Source organism: Zonotrichia albicollis, chromosome 8 (assembly GCF_047830755.1).
Source record: "Zonotrichia albicollis isolate bZonAlb1 chromosome 8, bZonAlb1.hap1, whole genome shotgun sequence".
Classification (NCBI taxonomy): domain Eukaryota; kingdom Metazoa; phylum Chordata; class Aves; order Passeriformes; family Passerellidae; genus Zonotrichia; species Zonotrichia albicollis.
In genome coordinates, this window is record NC_133826.1 from 29,372,576 (window position 1) to 29,393,811 (window position 21,236).

At 50.6% G+C, this 21,236-nt stretch overlaps 1 protein-coding gene across 1 annotated transcript in view; it reads right to left on the reverse strand.

The window, feature by feature from the left end:
- Positions 1-14,675: 14,675 nt before the first annotated feature.
- LMX1A (LIM homeobox transcription factor 1 alpha) overlaps positions 14,676-21,236 on the reverse strand; it is a 44,701-nt gene continuing 38,140 nt past the window's right edge. Inside the window, exons 5-9 of the mRNA XM_074546427.1 lie at positions 18,067-18,236; positions 17,448-17,525; positions 17,284-17,353; positions 17,006-17,179; positions 14,676-16,319 (exon numbers count right to left, since the gene is read on the reverse strand). Of these exons, the coding sequence (XP_074402528.1) occupies positions 16,159-16,319; positions 17,006-17,179; positions 17,284-17,353; positions 17,448-17,525; positions 18,067-18,236 (653 nt within the window). The 3' untranslated portion in view covers positions 14,676-16,158. The remainder of the gene's footprint in view (positions 16,320-17,005; positions 17,180-17,283; positions 17,354-17,447; positions 17,526-18,066; positions 18,237-21,236) is intronic.

Consider the following 21,236-nt stretch of genomic DNA (forward strand, 5'->3'; position numbering starts at 1 on the left):
ACCTTGTCCTGATTGGTTTGACAAGGTGCCCCTTGGCAAAGTGATGGGTGTAAAATGCTGAGATACAGCCTGGCTGTGCCCCCCATCCCAAGGACCGGCCTGGATATCCCCATCCAGGTGTTTTCCTGAGCTTTTCAAACTGATCAGCCAGTTTGGCCTAACCAACACAGATCCCACAGGCCTGATTCTGCCTGTGAATAACTGGTTGGAATAACTGCCTGGAATAACTGGTTCTGGAATAACTGGTTGGAGTAACTGGTTGGAATAACTGCCTGGAATAACTGGTTCTTCCCTGTCACAGACATCTTTTATGAAAAACCCTTTCCTTAGGATTTTTCCTCCTGAGAAGCTGGGAGGCCTCAGGAACAAAATGTAAACATTGGTTATCTGCTGCTGTGGAATGCAACAGGTGCATCTGTGATTGGCCCATGTTGGTTGTTTGTAATTAATGGCCAATCACAATCAGCTGGCTCAGACAAAGAGTCCAAGCCACAAACCTTTGTTATCATTCTTTGCTATTCTATTCTTAGCCAGCCTTCTGATGAAATCCTTTCTTCTATTCTTTTAAGATAGTTTTAATGTAATATATATCATAAAATATTAAATCAACCTTCTGAAACACGGAGTCAGATCCTCGCATCTTCCCTCATCCCCAGACCCCTGTGAACACCATCACACTTCCCCACCCCAAATTCAGCTTTACTGTGTGAATTCTGGGCAACAGAATGAGAGCACATGGGGATGATGATATGGAGCAGCAAGGCTTTTCTTCTCCCCCAGGCACTAATTTGAGAAATTAGCTGAAACCCATTGAAAATGAGCCTTGTGTGAGGGGTATCAGCAAGTTTCCAAGCTGCCCTGCTGGTGTAACCCTCTGATTGCCATGGAGCAGGCAGGTGAGCCCCCAGTGCTGCTGAACAAATTCATTCAGTGGGAAGGTGATGGGTGGAGGGGCTGCAAGCTCCTCATTGCCCATCAGGAGGGACAAGACAGGTCCTGAAGACTTTGCTTCCCTTGCTTCTGAAAACTTCTCTTTTTTTCTACTTAATCCTTCGTTTCCAAGATGTGATGCTGACCAAACTGGACCCAAGCAAGGAGGGCATTGCATTGCACTGAAAAAAAAGCCCCAAACCAACACAAACACTGCTGGACCCAAACTTTTCCTTTGTTCTCTGCTTTAGGCCACTCTGAGCCACTCACTGCCATCCCCCATGCAGCAGGTACCTGTCACAGAAGACACTTTGTTCATGTGTTTGAGGCCAAGTTCTAATCACTGAATGTAATAGGGCAAGATGAGTGATAGATTGACACAATTAATTTCCATGTTCTCACTAGTAACATTGATTTTAGGGCACTCAGTCTTTTACAAGTCACTGAATGCAGGGGAAAACTTGGCTCTGATCTGTTCAACAAAGGTCAAAAGGGTGCTCAGATCTTCCTATGGGAGCTCAGCTGCTCCAATGCCCTTCAGGGCTCTGATGTCTGCCCCCCTGTGAAGACAGGAATTGCCTCTGGACACATCTGTGGTATTCCTTGGACACTCAAGGCTTCCCTCAGCCTGTCCATCCACAGAGCAGAAGTAAAGGCTGAGTTCCACTGGTTGTTGATCTTCTAAGGACCAGCTCCAGTGCCCAATCCTTTTCCATCTTTCCTAACCAGGAGCTGATGTTGATTTGTTCCTGCTGTGATGGCTCTTGCAGCTCTCCCCAGCAGAATGTCCACCTGTCCTTCCCTTCCTAACCCAGCTGGAAGGACACAGGTCCCAGGAGAGCAGCCGTGGACAACCAGTCCATGTGGATGAGAGAAGAGGGGGAGAGAGGTTCCATGGGGACTTTACACTGCTGGGAGACACTCAGAAATGAGCCTGTCAGGAGTCTGTTCTAGCCCTGCTTGTGGCTGCCCTGGTTGTGTCCTAGTCCATGGTTTGGGGACTCCAGGGCGGGATCTGGCCTGATTTTCCTCCTGGCAGAGAACTCCAGTGAGTGGGAGGATGTTAAAGCAGCCCATGGAGCCTGGTTTCACGGCCCATTTTGGGGGAAACCAGAGTTCTTTAGCAGGTCGTAACAAAGGGAGAAGGAGATTACTTTCAAATCCAGCCTGGATCCTTCCTCGGAGCATCCAACACAAGATCCTGTATAGTTGATATTTTTGCCTCTGACAAAGGAGAGGAATGATGAGGAGGACTCTATTTTATTAGAAGGTTAATAAATTACTTTATTATACTATATTATTCTGTATTATATTACACTATATTACATTACATCTAAACTGAATCTGCCAAGCGCTCATCCCGCTACTGTCCCCCAACAGTCCCGACACACACACACTTGGTTTTGGTAGGCCAAGGAAACGAAAAACTTTGGGTAAACATTTTTTATATTTCATTTTACTTTTGTACAAGCGCAGCAAACCATGTAAGAATTGTTTCGATCACTCCCTGAGGCCCAGAGGATGTGAACCCCAGAAACGTTCTTGGGAAGACCGCCTTGCTTTTCTCTGCGAGGAGAAACGCGGCGACAACCCTGTGCTCACCAAAGCTGCTCCCTGACTCTTCCCCCGTCCCCAGGCTGCCCCATGCTCTGCTCTGCACCCCTGCAGCGTGCCCAGCCGTGGAACAAAGCCTGTGCTAAAAGAGTCAGCCCTGAGCGAGCAGGTGAGCGCGGCCCGAGGCAGCCGTGCTATGCGCGGCATCCCCGCGGATTCACCTGCGCCGCCCAGACAGTGCAGGATTGTTTGGAGCAAAACACTGTGCAATCAAGTGGAGATAGCAGAGGCAATGGGGTCAGGCAGGCTGCCTGGGGCATCTTTCATCTCCAGCTTGGGGAGGTGGGGTGTAAAGTGCGTGCTGGCTGGGCCCGAGGTGGGCTCAAAGGCGGCCTTGTTCTGCCAGCTATCTGCCATCTCTCTGATGTCACACGTTTCGTTCGGGCAGCTCACTTCAAAGGCCCCCTTCTCCTGCTCCCTGCCTCCCTCCCTTTCTCCCTTCTGGTTTGGATTTTGTTATTGGAGGGATAATAGCCCCAGCTTTCCAAAAACGCGTATTGCTGTACAATTAAAAAAAAAAAAAATTGAAAAAAAAATCAAAGATTCTTAAAGAGCAGCTGCTGAAGTTAACCCAGTTCAAGCAGGGCATGGCTGGGACAGTCACCAAGGTCTCTCATTCTCCTTCCCAGCAGCAAATCTAAACTTATCCTGGTTCTCCAGCACCCCAAACCCTCCTCCACTGACAAAAGGCTCCTCTTTATATCTCCATCCATTGGCGCAGGTCCCTTTGCATCCAGCTCCTGCCCTTATCAGAGGTCCAGTTTTGGCCAGAGTTTCTAACACCCCCTGCTTGAGCCACATCAAGCAGAGCTGTGGCATCAGGACAGGCAGCATCCAGCTCCAGAGCCCTTGCTGGGTGCCTTGAGGCACGTCCTGCAGGCGGGAGGCCAAAATTCCAGCCAGAATAGCAGCCACCACGTGCTGGCCATGCCAAGACGAGACATCTTGCTCAGCTGCAGCCTCTTGTTGAACAACTGTCTCTCTGCCAAGCTACACAAACTTGTCCAAAGCTGCACAAGAGAAAGATGGCATTTCAAAGGGCTAATAAGGCTCTGGATGCAAGCTGCCTACTGGGAAAATGTGCATCCCAGTAAGTGAAGCCTGAAGAGCAGAACACATCCAGACACAGCCAAAATAAGTACTAGGTGACTTCTGGTTTTTGAGTTTAGAGAGTTTGGCAAGGGCAATTTCAAGCTTTTGTCCCCCACAACTGGAAGCTGTCCAGTATAGCCAATCTCTTCCTGCACACATTATGCTTCCAGAAGCTGGGGATTTAGTAGCTGGGGGGAGAAAAGCTGTGGGAGGAAAGGAGTGGAGGGTGTGCTGGTGCCCAGCAGAGTCCCAGAGATGCTGGACAGAAGCTGTTTGAGCTGCACCACATCAGCCACTTCACCACATGGACATCTGGCAGCTGCTCCTCGGCTCCCCTCCTGGCTGAGGCCATCCCAGTTTTGGTGACACCAGTGGGAAAAGGTGCATCAACATTCAAATAAAAACGATGAGAAATTCAATAGTGGGAAGAAAAAAAATCACATAGATTGCTGACCTGTACAAGTGTGCCTGGGCCTCAGAAAATAACCTTTCTAGATGGAGCCAAGCCTACCTGTCTCAGGGGTGCTCTAACCCTCAGCTGCCAGGCTGCAGCCCCTGAGGGTCCCCCAAATCTCCCCGGCTTCTGCTCTCACCCCAACACCCTGCCCTGGACAGGCAGGAGCTGAGAGGTGCTGCTGCCCTTCCTCTGCCTGGAGCCTGCTGGGGCACCTCCAGCCCCACCCCGAGCATCTCCTCATCCCTCACAAGGAGAGGGGATGCAGTTTGCATCCAGGAAGCCCTCATGTTAGGGAAGATGAAACAGGAAAGCCTTATAAATATGATTGCCTGGAAAAATATTTTGAGAATATAGAAACTATAAGTGAGATTGAAATGAAAACAAGCTTTGAGATACTTTAGTTACTGAAGAACAGGAATGGTGTGGCCAGCTGAAGATAATCCCCTTTTGATGGAACAACACCCTCTGCTTGCAGACAGGCCCAAGGGTCAGAGCAGACCCTACAGCTTGGCAGAAGGGGTGCAAAGAGGAATTTTTTTTGGGTTTAAAATGTAACACAGTGTGGTAATGTAGTGATTCTTACAGGCTGTATGGAAATGCTATAGGATTTGTATCTTGTACTAGATTGGTTAGTGAGAATCAGAATATTCAACACAGAAGATGATTTATTGTATTTTAAGGGGAAATTCACTCTCTTAGCTCTTACCCCTTCTACTCTCTTACGATTTTACGCCCTTACCCTCTAATCCTCTCTACCCCTCTCTTCTCTGAGCTGTGCCTGGCAGCTCCCAGCAGGGCCCTGCACCCAGGCCCTTTGCAATAAAGCACAACCTGGCTTCAGAGATCTCTGCTCTCCATCCATCCCAACCATCCTACCCCCCATGCTCTTACGCCTCCACAAGGAGAGGGGATGCAGTTTGCATCCAGGAAGCCGTTCTGAGGCCTTTGGGGAACCTCATGGCAGAAATCCCTCGAGGCCATTCCCTAATGCTGACAGCTGGGAGAGGGCTGAATGCCGGCAGTGTGAGCAGCAGCCTTTGCTCCCCATCCCGAACATCCACAGGAGGATTTAAAGGACTCACAGAACTTACTGGCAGGTATTAAAAGTTCACTGGGGCTGTAATAGCAATCTGTCAGCCTGCTGCTAATCCGTCTTGACAGAAACTTTATAAGAAGCTGAAGCGTGTTAAATAGTCCTGGAGTTTAGGCAGAGCGAGCACAAGGAGGGTGGTTTAAAGCAAAGGGTGTTTCCATGGACCTCTGACCAAAAACCACAGACCAGCTCAGGATTTGACTCCTTAAATGTCTTCTCTGGAGGAGAAAAAGGAGAGACGTGTTTAGAAAAGCCCAGAGAGCAGCACCCTGAGCAGGTGAGGTGCTGTCCCACGGGCAGCTGGGGCACGGGCACAATAGCGGCTCTGTGCACACGGAGGGATGCTCAGGGCCACCCTCTGGTGCACCTGCGCTCACCTCCGAGTCAAGAATGCAAATAATTCCCATCTGCAAATCCTGGGAAAGCCATTAGAGTGAAACTGGATCCGCTGGGCCCACGAGGGAAGGCTGCCTGCGCATGGCCGCGGTTTGGGGACGCTTGTGTCACCTGGGTGTGACACAGCCCATACAGGTGGCCTGTGCAGAGCTGTGGTTTGTGTCCTCCAGCCCACAGATGTGAACAGACAGGGCAACCAGGTGCAGCTGATGCCTTAAGTTTGAGCTTTCATGTTTTCCAGATTCTGTTCTGTATTAGTTTATAACTCTGAGCTCCATATAAAGTGTTGGCAGGTTCTCCTCACAGCTCAGTCCCACAGAACAATCCTTTTCCAGCCCCACAACCAAGGGCACCACTGCAGCTTCAGGCCCAGAAAGTGCCAACAACAGGGAATGGAGGAGAGCAAATGGGACTGCATAACCAGGAGCTGGAATTGGACAATTAACCCCAAGATGGAAATGGACCAAAATATATAAAAGTGTGAAAATTCGTGACCCAGGGTCTATCTTGGGTGTAGCCATGACTGGGCTCTTGCACTGCCCAAGGTGTATCCTGTAAAGGCCTTTAATAAATCCCTGCTTTATTCCTTTAATAAATCCCTACTTTATTCCTTTAACAAATCCCTGCTTTATTCCTTTAATATATACCTTCCTTTATTCCTTTATTCAGGGGTGTCTCCTAGGACATCCAGCCAGCTGCAGGGGTGTCACACCAGTTACCCAGCAGTGCAAACCACGCTGAAAGCACAGCTCAGAATAACAGGAGTGCACTGAAGGGCAGCTCCCCATGGTTCCCCAGCAGAAACTGAGGTGCCAGGTGCACTGTAGGTTTCATTAGGGACCAGCAGCTGAGATGCCACCCCCAGTGGGTCCCTGCACCAGCAGGACATTGCTGGGGCAGGTCTGTGTGTGTTGGCACTGCTCTCAGCGTTCCCTGCAGTCGGTTTGCTCTGGAGCAGATGGCAAAGTTTCATCACCATCTCTGCTCTATTTCCCATGCACCTCCTAAGAGTTTTGCCTTGTAACTGAGAGTCCTATTCCTTCTCTGAGGCATCCCACACTCCAGCAGGAACAGTTACTATTAGGGGGACTCAAGACTTGCTCACAGGAAGAGTTTTGCACACTGTTAAACTCTCAGTGAAAGCCTCCAAAGTATTTTTTTTCAGCCTCACATTCACCACAGCTTGCTGCTGAAAGAGGGATGGAGAGCAAAGCTTTTAGCTAGAAAGAAATTGAAGGACTTTTAGCACCCAGCCAAGACACAGACACCTGGATCAGAGGAAAATAAGTCCAATAAATAACAGCATACCTGTGACGGTGTTCACAGGGGTCTTAGGATGAAGGAAGAGAAGAGGATTTGACTCTATGTTTCAGAAGGCTTGATTTATTATTTTATGATATATATTATATTAAAACTATACTAAAGGAATAGAAGAAAGGATTTCATCAGAAGGCTAGCTACGAATAGAATAGAAAAGAATGATAACAAAGGTTTGTGGCTCGGGCTCTCTGTCTGAGCCAGCTGACTGTGATTGGCCATTAATTAGAAACAACCACATGAGACCAATCACAGATGTACCTGTTGCATTCCACAGCAGCAGATAACCATTGTTTACATTTTGTTCCTGAGGCCACTCAGCTTCTCAGGAGGAAAATTCCTAAGGAAAGGATTTTCCATAAAAGATGTCTGCGACACACACCCAGTAGAGAAGGGTGAGCAGTGCAGTAACACACCTCCACACTCCAGCGCACCACATGCACTTGTGGGTCTCAAATCAGCTGAGCAAAGCTCCTGGGGTTCCTCCAGCAGAGAAACCTGTTGGCCAGAAGGACTCAGTGGCAGCCCAGCTATTGGGAAGCCTGGTCTGCCATGGCTTTGTGAATTCCTCTGGTGGGCAGCCACAAGCCTTTCCTCACACCTCACCTGCAGGTGTGACATCCCGGCAGGGCTTGCCAACATAATTCCAGCAGTCCAGCAAGGGCTGTGCTCCCACCGAAAACTCCCCATGGAGCAGGACAGATTTATAAATCTCTTCAGCATCCCCTTATGCAAGACCCAGAGAAGCTTAACCCCCAAATTATTTTGGCAAGGAGCTGACAGCTGCTTAAGCCTTGCACGAACAGAAAAGCAAGGTGGGAACATTTGCTGGGAAATAAAAGAGAAACACCACTTGCCTTGCTGGGAATGCAAGGTGGGACCTGTAAAGAGCAGCTAAAAAGGGAGTATGTGTATGGGTGAAAGTTTGAGTAAGCTCATGACAGATGTCAGCAGCTAGCTGCAAACCAGGTAATCCGCTATAAATCCCTGAATGCTCAGGTGCTTCTTGTGGAAGTTTTGCTTTTCTCCTATTGTTTTCTTCTATTATTTTCTTCTATTTTCTTCTATTTTCTTCTATTCTATTCTATTCTATTCTATTCTATTCTATTCTATTCATTTTCTTCTTCTATTTTCTTCTATTCTATTCATTATTTTCTTCTATTTTCTTCTTCTATTCTATTCTATTCTATTCTATTCTATTCTATTCATTATTTTCTTCTATTTTCTTCTATTCTATTCTTTTCTTTTCTTCTATTTTCTTATTCTATTTTCTTATTCTGTTCTATTCTATTCTATTTCTATTTTCTTTCCAAGGTGCTTCTTACTAATGAAGCACCTCTAAACAACCACAGAGGAATACACAAGTTTGCCCCTTTTATTTTTTCTTTATTTTTTTCTCTTTTTTTTTTCCTTTTTTTTTTCTTTTTTTTTTTTTTTTTTTTTTTGTGGGTTTTTTTTTCCTTTTTTTCTTTTTTTTTTTTTTTTTTCCAAGCCCTGCTTCCCCTCAGCTCGTTGTCATCGTCTTCCTCTGCTCCAAGGAAACCAGATCCTCCCGGGCAGGCACAAAGCACCTTCTGTGCCGGCCGCGATGCTATCGGGCGGGGCTGGCGGTCAGGCAGCACCTAAGCTCGGGTGGCCCGGGCTTTTGGGATGAAACAAGACTCCTCCTCCTCCTCCCCCAGCACGCCGCAGCTTTGAGGCCATCGCGGGGAGGGCTGGGAAGGCAGCACCTCCTTTGCTTGTTGGTATTTCGGGGGAAAGCTCCAGCCCTGGCTGACACAACTCTCCACCTGGTGCTTCTGTCAAGCCCTGCGAACATTTGTGAGCTCCTCACGAGCTCCTGGCTGGAGGTGAGCTGGTCATATCAGCAGCAGATTTTTGGTTTCGAGGCAAGGAAAAAGTAAGCAAGTCAAGGAAACAGCTGTTAAACGGCAGGAATAATCAATTAGGAGGCAATTTCATCATTTTGAATAAGCTTGCTCATAATTAAAAGCCTCCTGAAGGAAGTGATTATGCTCTAATTGATGGGAACTGGGAAGCCCAGGAAAGAGGCAGGGTAATGGTTTGTACAACCATTTCTGGGGCACAGGTCTCACTCACCACTGCTGCCCAGCACACTGCAGTGTTTTTGAGGATGCCACCTGCCCTCAGGCTTCTTCATGGCTCCAGCTCCTTGCCAAAGGCTCTCTGATGTTTTTCTCTGGGTTCATTACCCTTTCCCCATCTTCCACTCTCAGGTAGCCCAGTCTGACGTGGGAAAGCCACTGGTCCAACCCCAGCCACGCTGCCCCCCTTCCCTGCCCCTGTGTGCAGATGGCTCAGCCAGCTGGTGCTGAGAATTGGCCCCATGTCTCACAGCCTAAATCTGGGGATCCAAAGGGGCTTTCAGGTGGTTCGTGGTGCCACCTGCTCAGCCATGGTGGGACTGCTCCTTTTGTCTTACAGGGAAGTGACCACCCCCTCTTCCCCAGCCTCCCTCCTCCCAGCCAACACTCCCTTTTTCATCTCAGCCACTGTCCTGTAACCACCATGTCCTGCCTGAACTTCCCATCCTGTCTCCAGCTCTGACACCCCAGCCTTTGTTGATAAAGCAGTTTTGGCCCCGTGGGATCAGGCTCCATGTGCCCCAGCCCCCAGGTCTTCTGCTGGGATGTCACCGCTCCGTCCTCACCCCTCCGCCCTCTCCAGGAGGAGACAGAGCAGCCAGCAGTCAGTTATAGCTGCTGGCAGGCTCCAGCTAATCCTTTTGGAAGGGTTTCACCAGCCTCCTCTCCCCAGGCTCCTCAGGGGCTCTCTGGTTACTTCCCAAATACCTCCACGCACTCGGCAGCAGAGCCAAACCCTCCAAGGCTGGGACACCAGTGTGAGGTTGTCAGGACAACACAAGCAGCCACCCAAGGCACAGGTGCTCGGCTGCATCTCCAGTTCCATGACCTCATGCTGCGTTTTCCAGGCAGTCCCAGCCTCTCTGAGCAGAGTTGCTCACTGTTTCCCCTCTCCTCCTCCTCCTCCTCCCTGTCTCATGCACAGCCCCGGGGCTCTCCGTGCTTGCATGTTATTTTGAGCTGGTGTTGAGCACAGACTTGTTTCCTCACAGATGCTCTTGGGAATGTGCAGAAAAAGCCTAAGGCTCTGTGGATGCCTCCCTGCACAGCCCCTCCTCTCCCAGGCAGATACTATTGCATCTGTACTGCAAGGAGCAGAGGTGAGAGAGCCAGAGCTGATTCAGAGCCCTGAGCTGAGATGCCAAAGCTGAGCTCTCCAGAGCACTGCTCTTGTCTGGGGGCTCTGAGAGTCCTAAATAAGGTTGGTCAGGAGCAATTGGCTGGGGCTCTTCACCCTACCCAAAGCCCAAATCGACAGGTATTGTAAATCAAAGGGGAGAGAATGATGCAGCTGACTCCATGGATAACAGAAAGCTAATTAACTATTCTATTCCATTCTATTCTATTCTATTCTATTCTATTCCATTCTATTCTATTCTATTCTATTCTATTCTATTCTATTCTATTCTATTCTATTCTATTCTTCTATACATCTAAAACTGAATCTGCCAAGCACTCAGTCTGCACACAGAATCTCATGACTGTCACCCAACAGTCCCCACACACACACACACACCTGGCCCTAACAGGCCAAGGAACCAAAACACACATATAATAATTATTCTATTCTATTCTATTCTATTCTATTCTATTCTATTCTATTCTATTCCATTCCATTCCATTCCATTCCATTCCATTCCATTCCATTCCATTCCATTCCATATTCCATTCTATATTCCATTCCGTTCCATTCCATTCTATATTCCCTGACAGGACAAGGAAACAAAACATCCTTACTTTGGATAAACCATCTCCATCACTGCATTCTACTTTTGCACCAACACAGGCACTGCAAGTGGTAAGAATTGTGTTTTCCCTTTCTCTGGGGTCCAGAGAATGTGAATCTCAGAAACCCTTGGGAAGAATTGTGCCTTGCTTTTCTCTGGGAAGAGAAACGTGGCAACAGATAGGGCTGTAGGGCAGAGCCTTTTGGGGTTCACCACCAGCTCCCCATCATTCCCTTACCTCAGGGATCACCTCCTGCCACAGCTTCCCCCTGCTGCAGCCCGTGATCCAGCCCAGCAGGCACGGCTGTGAATGAGCCCCCTGTTCCCGGGGTCATCACAGGGGAAATCTGATCCCTCCTCTGAAGCAGCAGCAGCTCCCAGGGCCCGGGGCAGAGGGAATCTGCTGCTCCTCACCGAAAGTGCCGTGGCTATTTGATCACTCCCGGTGTTTTGACATGGTTTGCAGTTGGATACGCTCGTCCCCAGCCTGTGAACTCAGAGCTGCCAATCAGGCAGGCACATGGCAGCCTCCGTGGCGGTGCCTAGGAGGTCTGCAGCTGACAAGATAACCTTTTCATGGCCAACACAAGATAAGCAGCTGTTATTCACCTTTTTACACCTGAGGAGCTTCTAACCCTTTTCTTGCCTTTCCATCGCAAGTCTTCGCCATTTAATAAAGAGGTTTTTTGTTCCTTTTTCAAATAAATTTTCCATGCAGATGACCAGCAGTGGAAGAAAAGACATAGAAAATGCAAGTAACAGCTTTGGACAGCTGATGTTACCTGGGATCTTGCTCACAGACCTACCATAAAGCCAAGGCTCTGGTCCTCAGTGGTTTGAGCCCTATCATGTGTCACAAGACAAGTGTTTTCTAATGATGGGTGACACTTGGCGCCCAGAAGAGTGTCCGTGTAGGTACCAAAACATCTGGCAAGTTATTTCACACTGGAAAGGTGACAGGAACAACCAAAGCTTTGGCATTTTCCAAAAAAAAAAAAAAAAAGGAAAAGGAAAAGGAAAGCAAAAGGAAAGCAAAGGGAAAGTGAAAGGGAAAAGGAAAAGGGAGAGAAGAGAAGAGAAGAGAAGAGAAGAGAAGAGAAGAGAAGAGAAGAGAAGAGAAGAGAAGAGAAGAGAAGAGAAGAGAAGAGAAGAGAAGAGAAGAGAAGAGAAGAAGAGAGAAGACCCAGAATTCGTCACCTCCCACGTCCAGTTCCAAGAAAGGACCCTGTCTATGTGTTCCTTGGGATTTGGCCCTCTCCACCTCCTGCATGCACAGAGATGACCCACGGCTGTGGGAACACAAGAAATTCTCCTGCAGGTTCTCCTCTCATATGCCATGCCCACACCACACCAGAATTCATCCCCCAAACCTCCAGGGCAGCAAGAGGCTGCAGAGCTGGCCCTGACCTGGGCTTCCATCTGGTGTATGCCCACTGCACCAGAACCTTTGCTGGGTTTGGGGGTCCCTCCTGCCCACAGGCAGCTGGAGGGAGCCAGCACAGCTCTGCTGAGTGCAGTTACACGCTGAGCCAGGGCACTCAGAGCAAGGCAAGGCTCCAGCCCTTCACTGGAGGTGGTTTTCCTAGACAGCAAGGTCACATCCTTCCAGGAAGGTTCCTTGCTCCAGCTCCTTTGTCTGTGCCCCACAAGTCTCCAGCAAACACCTGAAAACACCACCAAGGCTCAAATACCCAGCTGCAAACCCAGCCAGCACTGGCCAATGCCGTCTTGATTTTCCTTCCAGGCTGCATCTGCCACGAGTTCCTTAGCTGCCCATTCACAAAGAGCAAGTTAATTAACATAAAATCACTCAGAGCTGGCTGCCTATCAGTATCATCTAATCAGTGTCCTCAACTGACAAGTAATCTCTGACTCGATCTCTCCTTGGCCAGCAGCAGTGCCTGAACAGAAGCAGCTTTGTTTGGAGGCACCAGAGACACAAAGGTCAGCTCCCAGCCCGTTCCTGGCATTGCCCTTGCCTTGCAGAGCAAGGTGGAACCTGTGTGCACGTCAGCCCTTGCCCTTTTCCTCCTGCCTTTGACAAAGGGGGTGCCACTGTCCTAGGGAGCCTCTCCCCAGCTGAGAGTGGGCTCAGGCATGGAGCACAGCATGGCAAAGCAGCCCCACAAAAAGGGGGACAAAGCAAGGGACACCTGACAGCCCACCCAGCTGTCACCTGCCCTGCAGTGACTCCACCACCTGCAGGAGATAAGGGCCAGCCAGTTCTGCCCTGGCAGGATCCATCCACACCCTGAAATAAGGAGCAGGAGGATATGAAATCCAGATGACAGGAGGACCCACATCTGCTGCTCCATGGCAAGATTGCAAACTGGGCTCATATTCTACCTGTGTCAAGCACTGGGCCAGCTGGCAGAAGAACAGGTTTAAAACCATGAATTCTCCTGATTTTACTCCACAAAAATCTGCCCTCCTCCATAATTCTGATCCTTTCTCAAAATTACATGCTCTATGTAACAATTTTGTACATATACCAACATTTGCATCAAAAGACTGTTATTATAGGGTGTCACTACATTTTTGCAAGATTTTTAAAGTAGGCAACCAGTCTGTATGACATGGAGGGTTTTATTTGGGGGGAGCAATTTAGCAAGTGTAAATTGGCACTTGGGCTGATGAAAAACCAGGCTGATGCACCTGAGCATTTTTCAAACAGGAAATAGCTGTAGGTGGGGAAGACAAACCTTTTATCTTTAAAACATTAATAACAAAACCCCACAAATTTAAACATGATGTTTTAAGAAGTATCCAGGTGAGAGGAATTGTTGAGGCAGTTTCAATAACCATTAAGGGAAACCTATTTTTACATTACAAGCCTGGGTGGCGTTAACCCAGAGTTGATCCTACAAATCATGCTGGTTTCGTGGGGCACAGCAGCTCCTCCACACCCCCTGTAATCCAGATCTGCCCTCTTTTCACCAGCCAAGTATTTCTCCAAGACCACCAAGCCTGATGTTAGAGAAACCCCAAGCTGTAATTTCTCCAACCTGTCCACCAACCCCTTTCCCAGCTGCTGTCTTGAGACAGAGCAAAACCCCAAACCAACCCAGGCATCCAGGCTGTTCTTGGGCTGCTCTTTATTTCACAACTTGGGAAATAAAACTGACAAGTTTTCTTCTTACAGTCACACCATTTTAGAATTTTTTTGCTTTTTTTGGACTTAGAAAACATTTCGTAGCACAGGGACTGATGATGGGCAGGAAGGAGCACACTTTGTTTTGAACAGCAATGTGGATCCCCATTTGCTGGCATATTTGTGGAATCTCTCTGTGTCTGGGAGCTGTGGTGAGAGCAATTCCCTTTGGGAAACACCCACCCACACCTTTAGGGCAGTCCTAACATGGAGTTGCTCATGGTCCTAATATGGAAGGCTGGGGTTCATGAAGTGCTAGTCCAGGTGAGAGCTTGGTGAACACTCCCAGCAAATCCCTCTCTGCCACGTTGGGTGGGAGCCTTGGGTGGGCTGTCTCACCTTCCAGGACACACCAGGAGCCAGTTCAGTTCCAGACTACAGAATATGATGAGGCCCCAGCACAGGTTACCCAGAGAAGCTGTGGATGCCCCACCCCTGGAAGTGTCCAAGGCCAGGCTGGATGGGGCTTGGAGCAACCTGGCATGGTGGAAGGTATCCCTGCTCATGGAAGGGGGCTGGAACTGGATCGTCTTTTAAGTCCCTTCCAACCCACACCATGATGGGGTCTATGATTCTGTGAATATTTGATACCAAAAACCCATCAAGCAAAACCTTCTCAACGTGCCCAAGACCCTTCTTCCTTTGGAGACGCCTCAAACCCTCCCCTCTCCCAATCAAGAGGACACAACCACACAAGAAAACACCAGAAAACACCGGGCTTTTCTTTTTTTTTTTTTCTTTTTTTCTTAAACAGTGATTTTTTTTTTTTGTCTTTTTTTTTGAATTTCATCCGGGTGCGTGATTTCTGACGGCGCTCTCGGCACCTCCCGCCGGGTCAGCCATCTCCAGGCCCTGCTACATTCAGTGTCAGACAGGATGGCAGTGACCAGCCAGTGTTCTGTTCTGAGCCTCACAGTCACTTGCACGTCTCTCTCTTTGCGGGGCCGTCGCTTACATCGTTTGTGAACAGCAGCACAAAAGGACACAACGCATGAAAACCAGAGTGGGGATGAGCTCAGGGCCACCCGAAGGCTCCACCCCAAGGAAAACTCCCCCCAGGGATGAAAGGCAGGGCTGTCCCTCCTTTCTGCTTCCCCTCAGGGTGGGATATTGGGCTGCAGCATTTCCCAGGGCCAGGACAGCAGCGCACCCCAGCCTAGCACCCAGGCTGGAGGATTTGGGATGAGGTGGCTGCTGGCACCTGCTGGGGAAGGAAAAGGTGATGTGGAGAAGCATGGCTGAGCTCCAATGGGCTGGGATGTCCACCAGCTCCACACAGAGCTCCTGGAGAGGTCCAGCAGCAGGGACATGGCCTGGCCACCAAGCTGTCCCCACCAATCTGCTGGCCCAAAGCAGCTTCTGGAGCCAGCTCTGCTCTGTGTCTCAACTGCGCCTCGAAACCAGTGGGGCAACCTGAGAACAGCGAAAATAACCAACCCCAAACCCCAAACCTGTTGCTTGAAATGAACTGATGCTCCTTCCCTGCCACTGGGCTTTTGCAACCTAAAACATAACGTTTATAAAAAGTAAAATTATTTCCTCTTATAACTTAAGTGCATTGAGTATCTCCTTAAATATGGTTCACACTGAAAATAAAGTTACTTTTGCTGTACAGTAAATTTCTGATAGACTTAGAAATAAACTTTGTTTTTGTTGATACAATCTGGCAGGTGTGGCCGTGCACTCCCAGCCACACGGCTCTGCACGCACACACACACACACATCCACACACACAGCCCCATCCTCGGGGACAATGCTAGGGGTTTCTAGCTCTCTATATTCACATGGGAACATCTAGCTTAAAAAGTCCCTACGTTTAAGCAGCGGGTTGAGGGAACAGAGGGGAAATAAGCAAACCCTGCAGTGACACAGAGTTCCTCTCCTGTCTGCCCAGATCGTTGTCAGCTTGTCAGATTTCAAAGCCCAGCAGATGCTGCAGGCTTTCCCCATGAAGATCAGCAGTTTGCCCTTCCTAAAGGTGGGGTACAGCGCTGGGATGCTCCTACAGGAGAATCCCCCTCCCCCTGCCAAAACGAGAAATTCGTGTCCCCCGTCTGAAATCTGAAAGTCCACCAGCCAGCTGCAAAAACCACTCCTGTCCCTAATCCTAGGCTCCTAAGAGAAACATGAAACTATGCAACCCATAACTTAACTCTCTCCTTGGGAATCCCAAGCTACAACATGATTTGACGGCATCCCAGCAGAGCTGCTCCCTTCCTTCCCTCCCTCCCGACCCCGGGAGCTCTGCGGCCCCTGCTGGGGGGACCACGCTGGGCTCAGGAGGTGAAGTAGGAGTTCTGCATGGAGTACAGGTGGTCGATGGGGTTTCCCACTCGTGCCTGCAGTGGCCCTGCATCTGCTGTGCCCAGGAAGCAGTCCCCCAGGTTGCTCAGTGAGGTATCGTCGCTGTCCAGGTCGTGGAAGAGGGGCTCGGCACCTTGGGAAGCAAGGAAGGGACAGGAGGGGTTCAGAGCCTGCTACCCGCAGCTTTTCTAGTGATGCCTAAGGGTTTCAGGTTTGTATTTTTCAAATCCTGTACTGCTTTAGCATTTTTCAAATCCTGTACTGAGGGAGTGGCGTCCCTCAGTATGGCAATGCTGGGATGGCCCCAACGAGGGGAGAGAGAGCTCTGAACTCCATACAGAGTGTCAGCTGCTGTCTTCACATTTTGGTCAGAAAAACGATCCTTCTGGGCCTGAAACTCAAGGACACCCTACAGCCTCAGGCCCTGAAAAGTATGAACAAAAAGTGAAATGGGGAGGAGCAAATGGGGGGAATATGACTTCATTACCTGAAGCTGTAATTGGAGGATTAACCCCCGATATGTGAATGGACCAAACTTATAATTGTCTGAAAAATGTCTGGACCATAGTCCATCTTGGGTGTAGCCCCTTGGGGAGGTTTCATCTGCCCTTAATGTACCTGAAAGCCCTTCAGTAAATACTTTTATTTACTGAAAAAAATATTTGTTTCTCTTACTCTTTTAACTTTGCCTGGCCTCTGTTTTTAGGTCAGCCCTAAAAGGCATCAGTAGCACACGCCATTTAGGAGTGATGTGACCCCACCCCAACCCAGCATCTCTTTGAAGGAGAGAGGGCAAAGAGAGCATCCCCAGCGCCCTACCGTAGGGGTGCATGTGGTCTCCGGGCATCTGGGGCGGGGTGAGCCCCTGCCGGAAAGGGTCGGAGCCATAGACACCCTGCTCCATGCCCAGCAGCTGCTGCTGCGGCGGGGGCAGCGCCGTGTAGGGGTTCAGCATCCCCTCCAGCCCCGGCCCGCCACCGCCGTTCGTCTGGGCTGCAAGATAACAACGAGATAAGATCATTGGCTGCGGGTTTTTGGGTGGCTGAGCTTGGCTGAGAAGCCTGGAGATGGGGAAAGCTGGATTGGGAGGGGGGTACCTGAGCTCAGGCGCTGTGTGTTCTGCTGGTCCTGCTGCTGCTGCTGCTGCCGCCTGGCGAGCTTCTTCATCTGGGAGAGAGGAAAGGGGAAAAAGGCAGAATGAAACCATCCCCTGGCCAAGGCCAGGAGGGAGGGAGCCCCAGCAATGGGTGCTGGCACCCACCTTTGCTCGCTGGTTCTGGAACCAGACCTGCACCACACGGACACTGAGCCCCGTCTCTGCCGCCAGCGTCTCCCGCACCTGGAGAGAACAGGGACAGCAATGTCCCTTAGTATGGCTGGGATGGCCCTTAGTATGGCCCAACAAGGCCAGAGAGTGATCCACCTGACTCCATGGACATCAGAAGGCTGATTAATTACTTTATTATACTATATACGTTACCTCTAAACTGAATCTGCCAAGCACTCACTGTGCACACACTGCACTCATCCCATGACTGTCACCCAACAGTCCCCACACACACACACTCCTGGCCCTGAGAGGCCAGGGAAACAAAACACCATCACTCTGGGTAAACAATCTCCCTATTGCATTCTACTTTGGCACAAACACAGGCACAGCAAGTGATAAGAACTGTGTTTTCCTTCTCTGAGGTTCAGAGAATGCGAAACCCAGAAATATTGTTGGGAAGAACTGTGCCTTGCTTTTCTCTGTGAAGAAAAATGTGGGGCTGCATCTCAGTGCACTCAGCTTTCCAGGAAGGGTCAGATCAGCCAGGACAAGGCCATGCTGAGCACCCAGGACATCCCCAAGAGGTGGGCATGGGCTCTTCTCCCCATACCTTCCTGCATGGCTTGGAGGAGACCTCAAACGATGCCTTGAACGCCCTCCGCTGCTGCGTGGTCAGGATGGTCCGAGGCCTCTTGGGCCGTTTGTGATCCTTCCCGTCCTCAGCGCCCTTCCCTGAGGCCTGGCCCAGCTTGCATATGCTGTCCTCATCATCACTTTTGCCTAAGGATGAAATAAAAGCAAGTCCTTTACAGAAAACAGGCAGCACACACCATCTCCAGCATGGTCAAAATAATCTGAGGCATTTAAAACAAGCGGGTGCTGGTGGGGATCTTGTTCTGAGTGTGTGAGAAGCTGAATTTGGGAGTGGGGGAGAGCTACCGGCACTTGATGCCTGTGACTGCTCAGCCAGCAGATTTGTTTTGGGGTTCTTCTTTTCCCCAAGTGTCTGAGCAGCTGCAATGTGAAACCCTGGGACAGCTGATTTTCCCTCCACCAGAGCCAGATCTCCGCCTGCTTCACAGGAATTTCCAGCTGGAGACTCATCTGGACAGAGACACACAGATCACATCATCCAGGTGAGGGGCCAGCAGCTGTCAAGGACCACTGTGCCCCTGGGGCTGTCCCCAAACCCAGGTGGAGACAGAGATTGGGTCCCTCTGCCCAGGCAGACCAGGCTGGGGAGGTCAGGGATGCTCAGAGAGGGCAAAGTGTTAGCCAAAAACCCCTCACAAAATCCTCCTGAGATGCTCTACCATGGAGGACAACTCCTTTCAGAGCACATATATTTTACATACATATAAGGGGCACCTTTCTGCCTGGTATTTCCTTCTTTCTGTGGAGTTTTCAATCTCCCTGCACAGAAACCCAGGGTCTTTCAGCCTTCACCCCTCAGCTACTCACTGTGATGTGTTCCCCCACTGCATTTCCAGGCACTGGGGTGGATCTCCCTGCTGCTCTCCACCATTCATGGCAGAAACTGCTCCAGGAAAGTGGACAGTGCCTCTTCCCAGCTCTCCTCATTTACTGCACCTCCCCTGCTGATGACCTTGCTTGTTCAGGTTTGACAGCACCTTCCCTCTGGCTAGCTGTAAATCACTCACAGCCTTTCCCAGAAAGCTCCTTCAGGGTTCATCTGGGAATGGCTGATGGAGCTGAGGTGCAGGTTGGACATGGATGGGGCTCTGCAAGGCTGTGCTTGGCCCAAGTCCATCCCATAGCTCTGGGAGAGGGGGATGTACCAGGGAGTGTGGGTAATTCCTGGGGAAAACAGGCCAGGTCAAACCCCACAGCAAGGGCTAATTCATGGATCACACACAGCAGGAAAGTCTCAATCCCAGGTGGGAATGAGGAAAGGCAGGAGCAGATCTCCAGGGTGAGGGGAGGCAAAGATCCCAGAGGAGCAGCAAGAATGCTCTCAGTCACCAGTCACCTCTCCTCTCCATACTCCCTATTCCAGCCAGGAGCCTTTCCCTGTCAGTGGGCAGGGAGAGCTCTTGGTGCTGGCAATCCCTAAAGAGCCAGGAGTTGGGTCTGGCCCCCAGGAACCAGAGCCTTGCTGCTGCTCCAGCTCCCTTCCTGCTCACAGCACATACATGGCATCCCCACACCAACAGGAAGGACAAACTGATGTTTCCTGGCATGTCCCAGCCCGAGGGATGCCACACTGGAGCTGGTGTAAGAACCCCAGTGAGGAGGTTCTGGTGGCTGATGGGGCTGAGCAGTGGCTCCTGCTGCTGCTGCCTCCTTCCCAGTGCTCTGCCAAGCTCTGGCTCTCCTGAGTGCTGAAGGAGGTTAATTTTGATGGCAAGGTAGAGATTTTTACAAATCATGGGAGAAGGAATGTCAAGTGGTCAATGAACCACCCGAGCACGAGGTCAGCACCCCACTCCTCTCCAGCCACAGGCTCATGGGCTCCAGCAGGCCCATGATGCTCAAAACCCTCTCCAAGGGGGAAAACCCGCTCAGAGCAGCCTCTCCAAGCCCTCCCCCCGCCAACACCTGCTCCCCAAATCCCTCCCAGTGTCAAAGGGAAAGAAGGAAAAGCGAAGCCGGATTTGGCGGGGTATTACTTTTAATTAACTCTCCCTTTCAAGCCTTTCCCCACTGAGGAGGGGGGAGAAATTAATGAGTGTCTGGGGCTGCCCTGACGTCACCTGGGAAGGGGCCTGGGCCATGGATCTTGTGGATCTTGTGGATATTGTGGATATTGTGGGGCTTGGTGCCCCCGCTCCGACCTGCCGAGCCCACATCCCGCCGCCGGGGCCGGGACATTCCTCGCCCAGGGAGGATTTAGGGAGAGCAGGAACGTTAGGACGTTTTTAATTGGAAAGCAGGGTCCTCTTTCAGAGGGGCTTGTTTACTCAGGCTGGGCGGCAGAGGCTCGGGGGAGGCAGTAATTGAAGCGAGGGTTTGGGAGATTATAGACAACATATGGCTCGCTTTTTATCTCTGCTTTCTCATAAAGTGGCCCTTGGTGTGCGGGGGCCGGGGGCAGGGAGGGAGGGAGAGAGCCTGGGGGGCTTCAAAGCAGCCAGGGGGGGACGGGGAAGAGGCTGGAGGAGCTCATCACATGCTGGTAGTGAAAGGCATCCAGAGAGAAGACACCACTGTCCATCCCATGGACACCCCTCTGCATCCCCTGGACACCACTGTCCATCCCCTGGACACCACTGTGCATCCCCTGGACACCCCTCTGCATCTTCTGGACACCACTGTGCATCCCCTGGACACCACTGTGCATCCCTGAACTCCCCTCTGCATCCCCTGGACACCACTGTGCATCCCCTGGACACCCCTCTGCATCTTCTGGACACCACTCTGCATCCCCAGGACACCCCTCTGCATCCCCTGGACACCACTGTGCATCCCTGAACATCACTGTGCATCTCCAGGACACCACTGTGCATCCCTGAACACCACTGAGCATCCCCTGAACACCACTCTGTATCTCCTGAACACCCCTCTGCATTCTCTGAACACCCCTCTGCATCTCCTGGGTCTGTGGGGAGGAGAAGCCACCAACACTGAGCATCCACGGGGGATGTGCACCTGGGCTGGTCCCTGCTGTGTCATTGTCCCCAGCGTCCCAAGACAAAGCTGGGAGCCACCAGAAGCAGCCAGGGACAAGCTATGGGGTCAGTGGGGAGATGCCAAGGGCCAGGGACAAGCTATGGGGTCAGCAGGGTGATGGCAAGGGCCAGGGACAGGCTATGGGGTCAG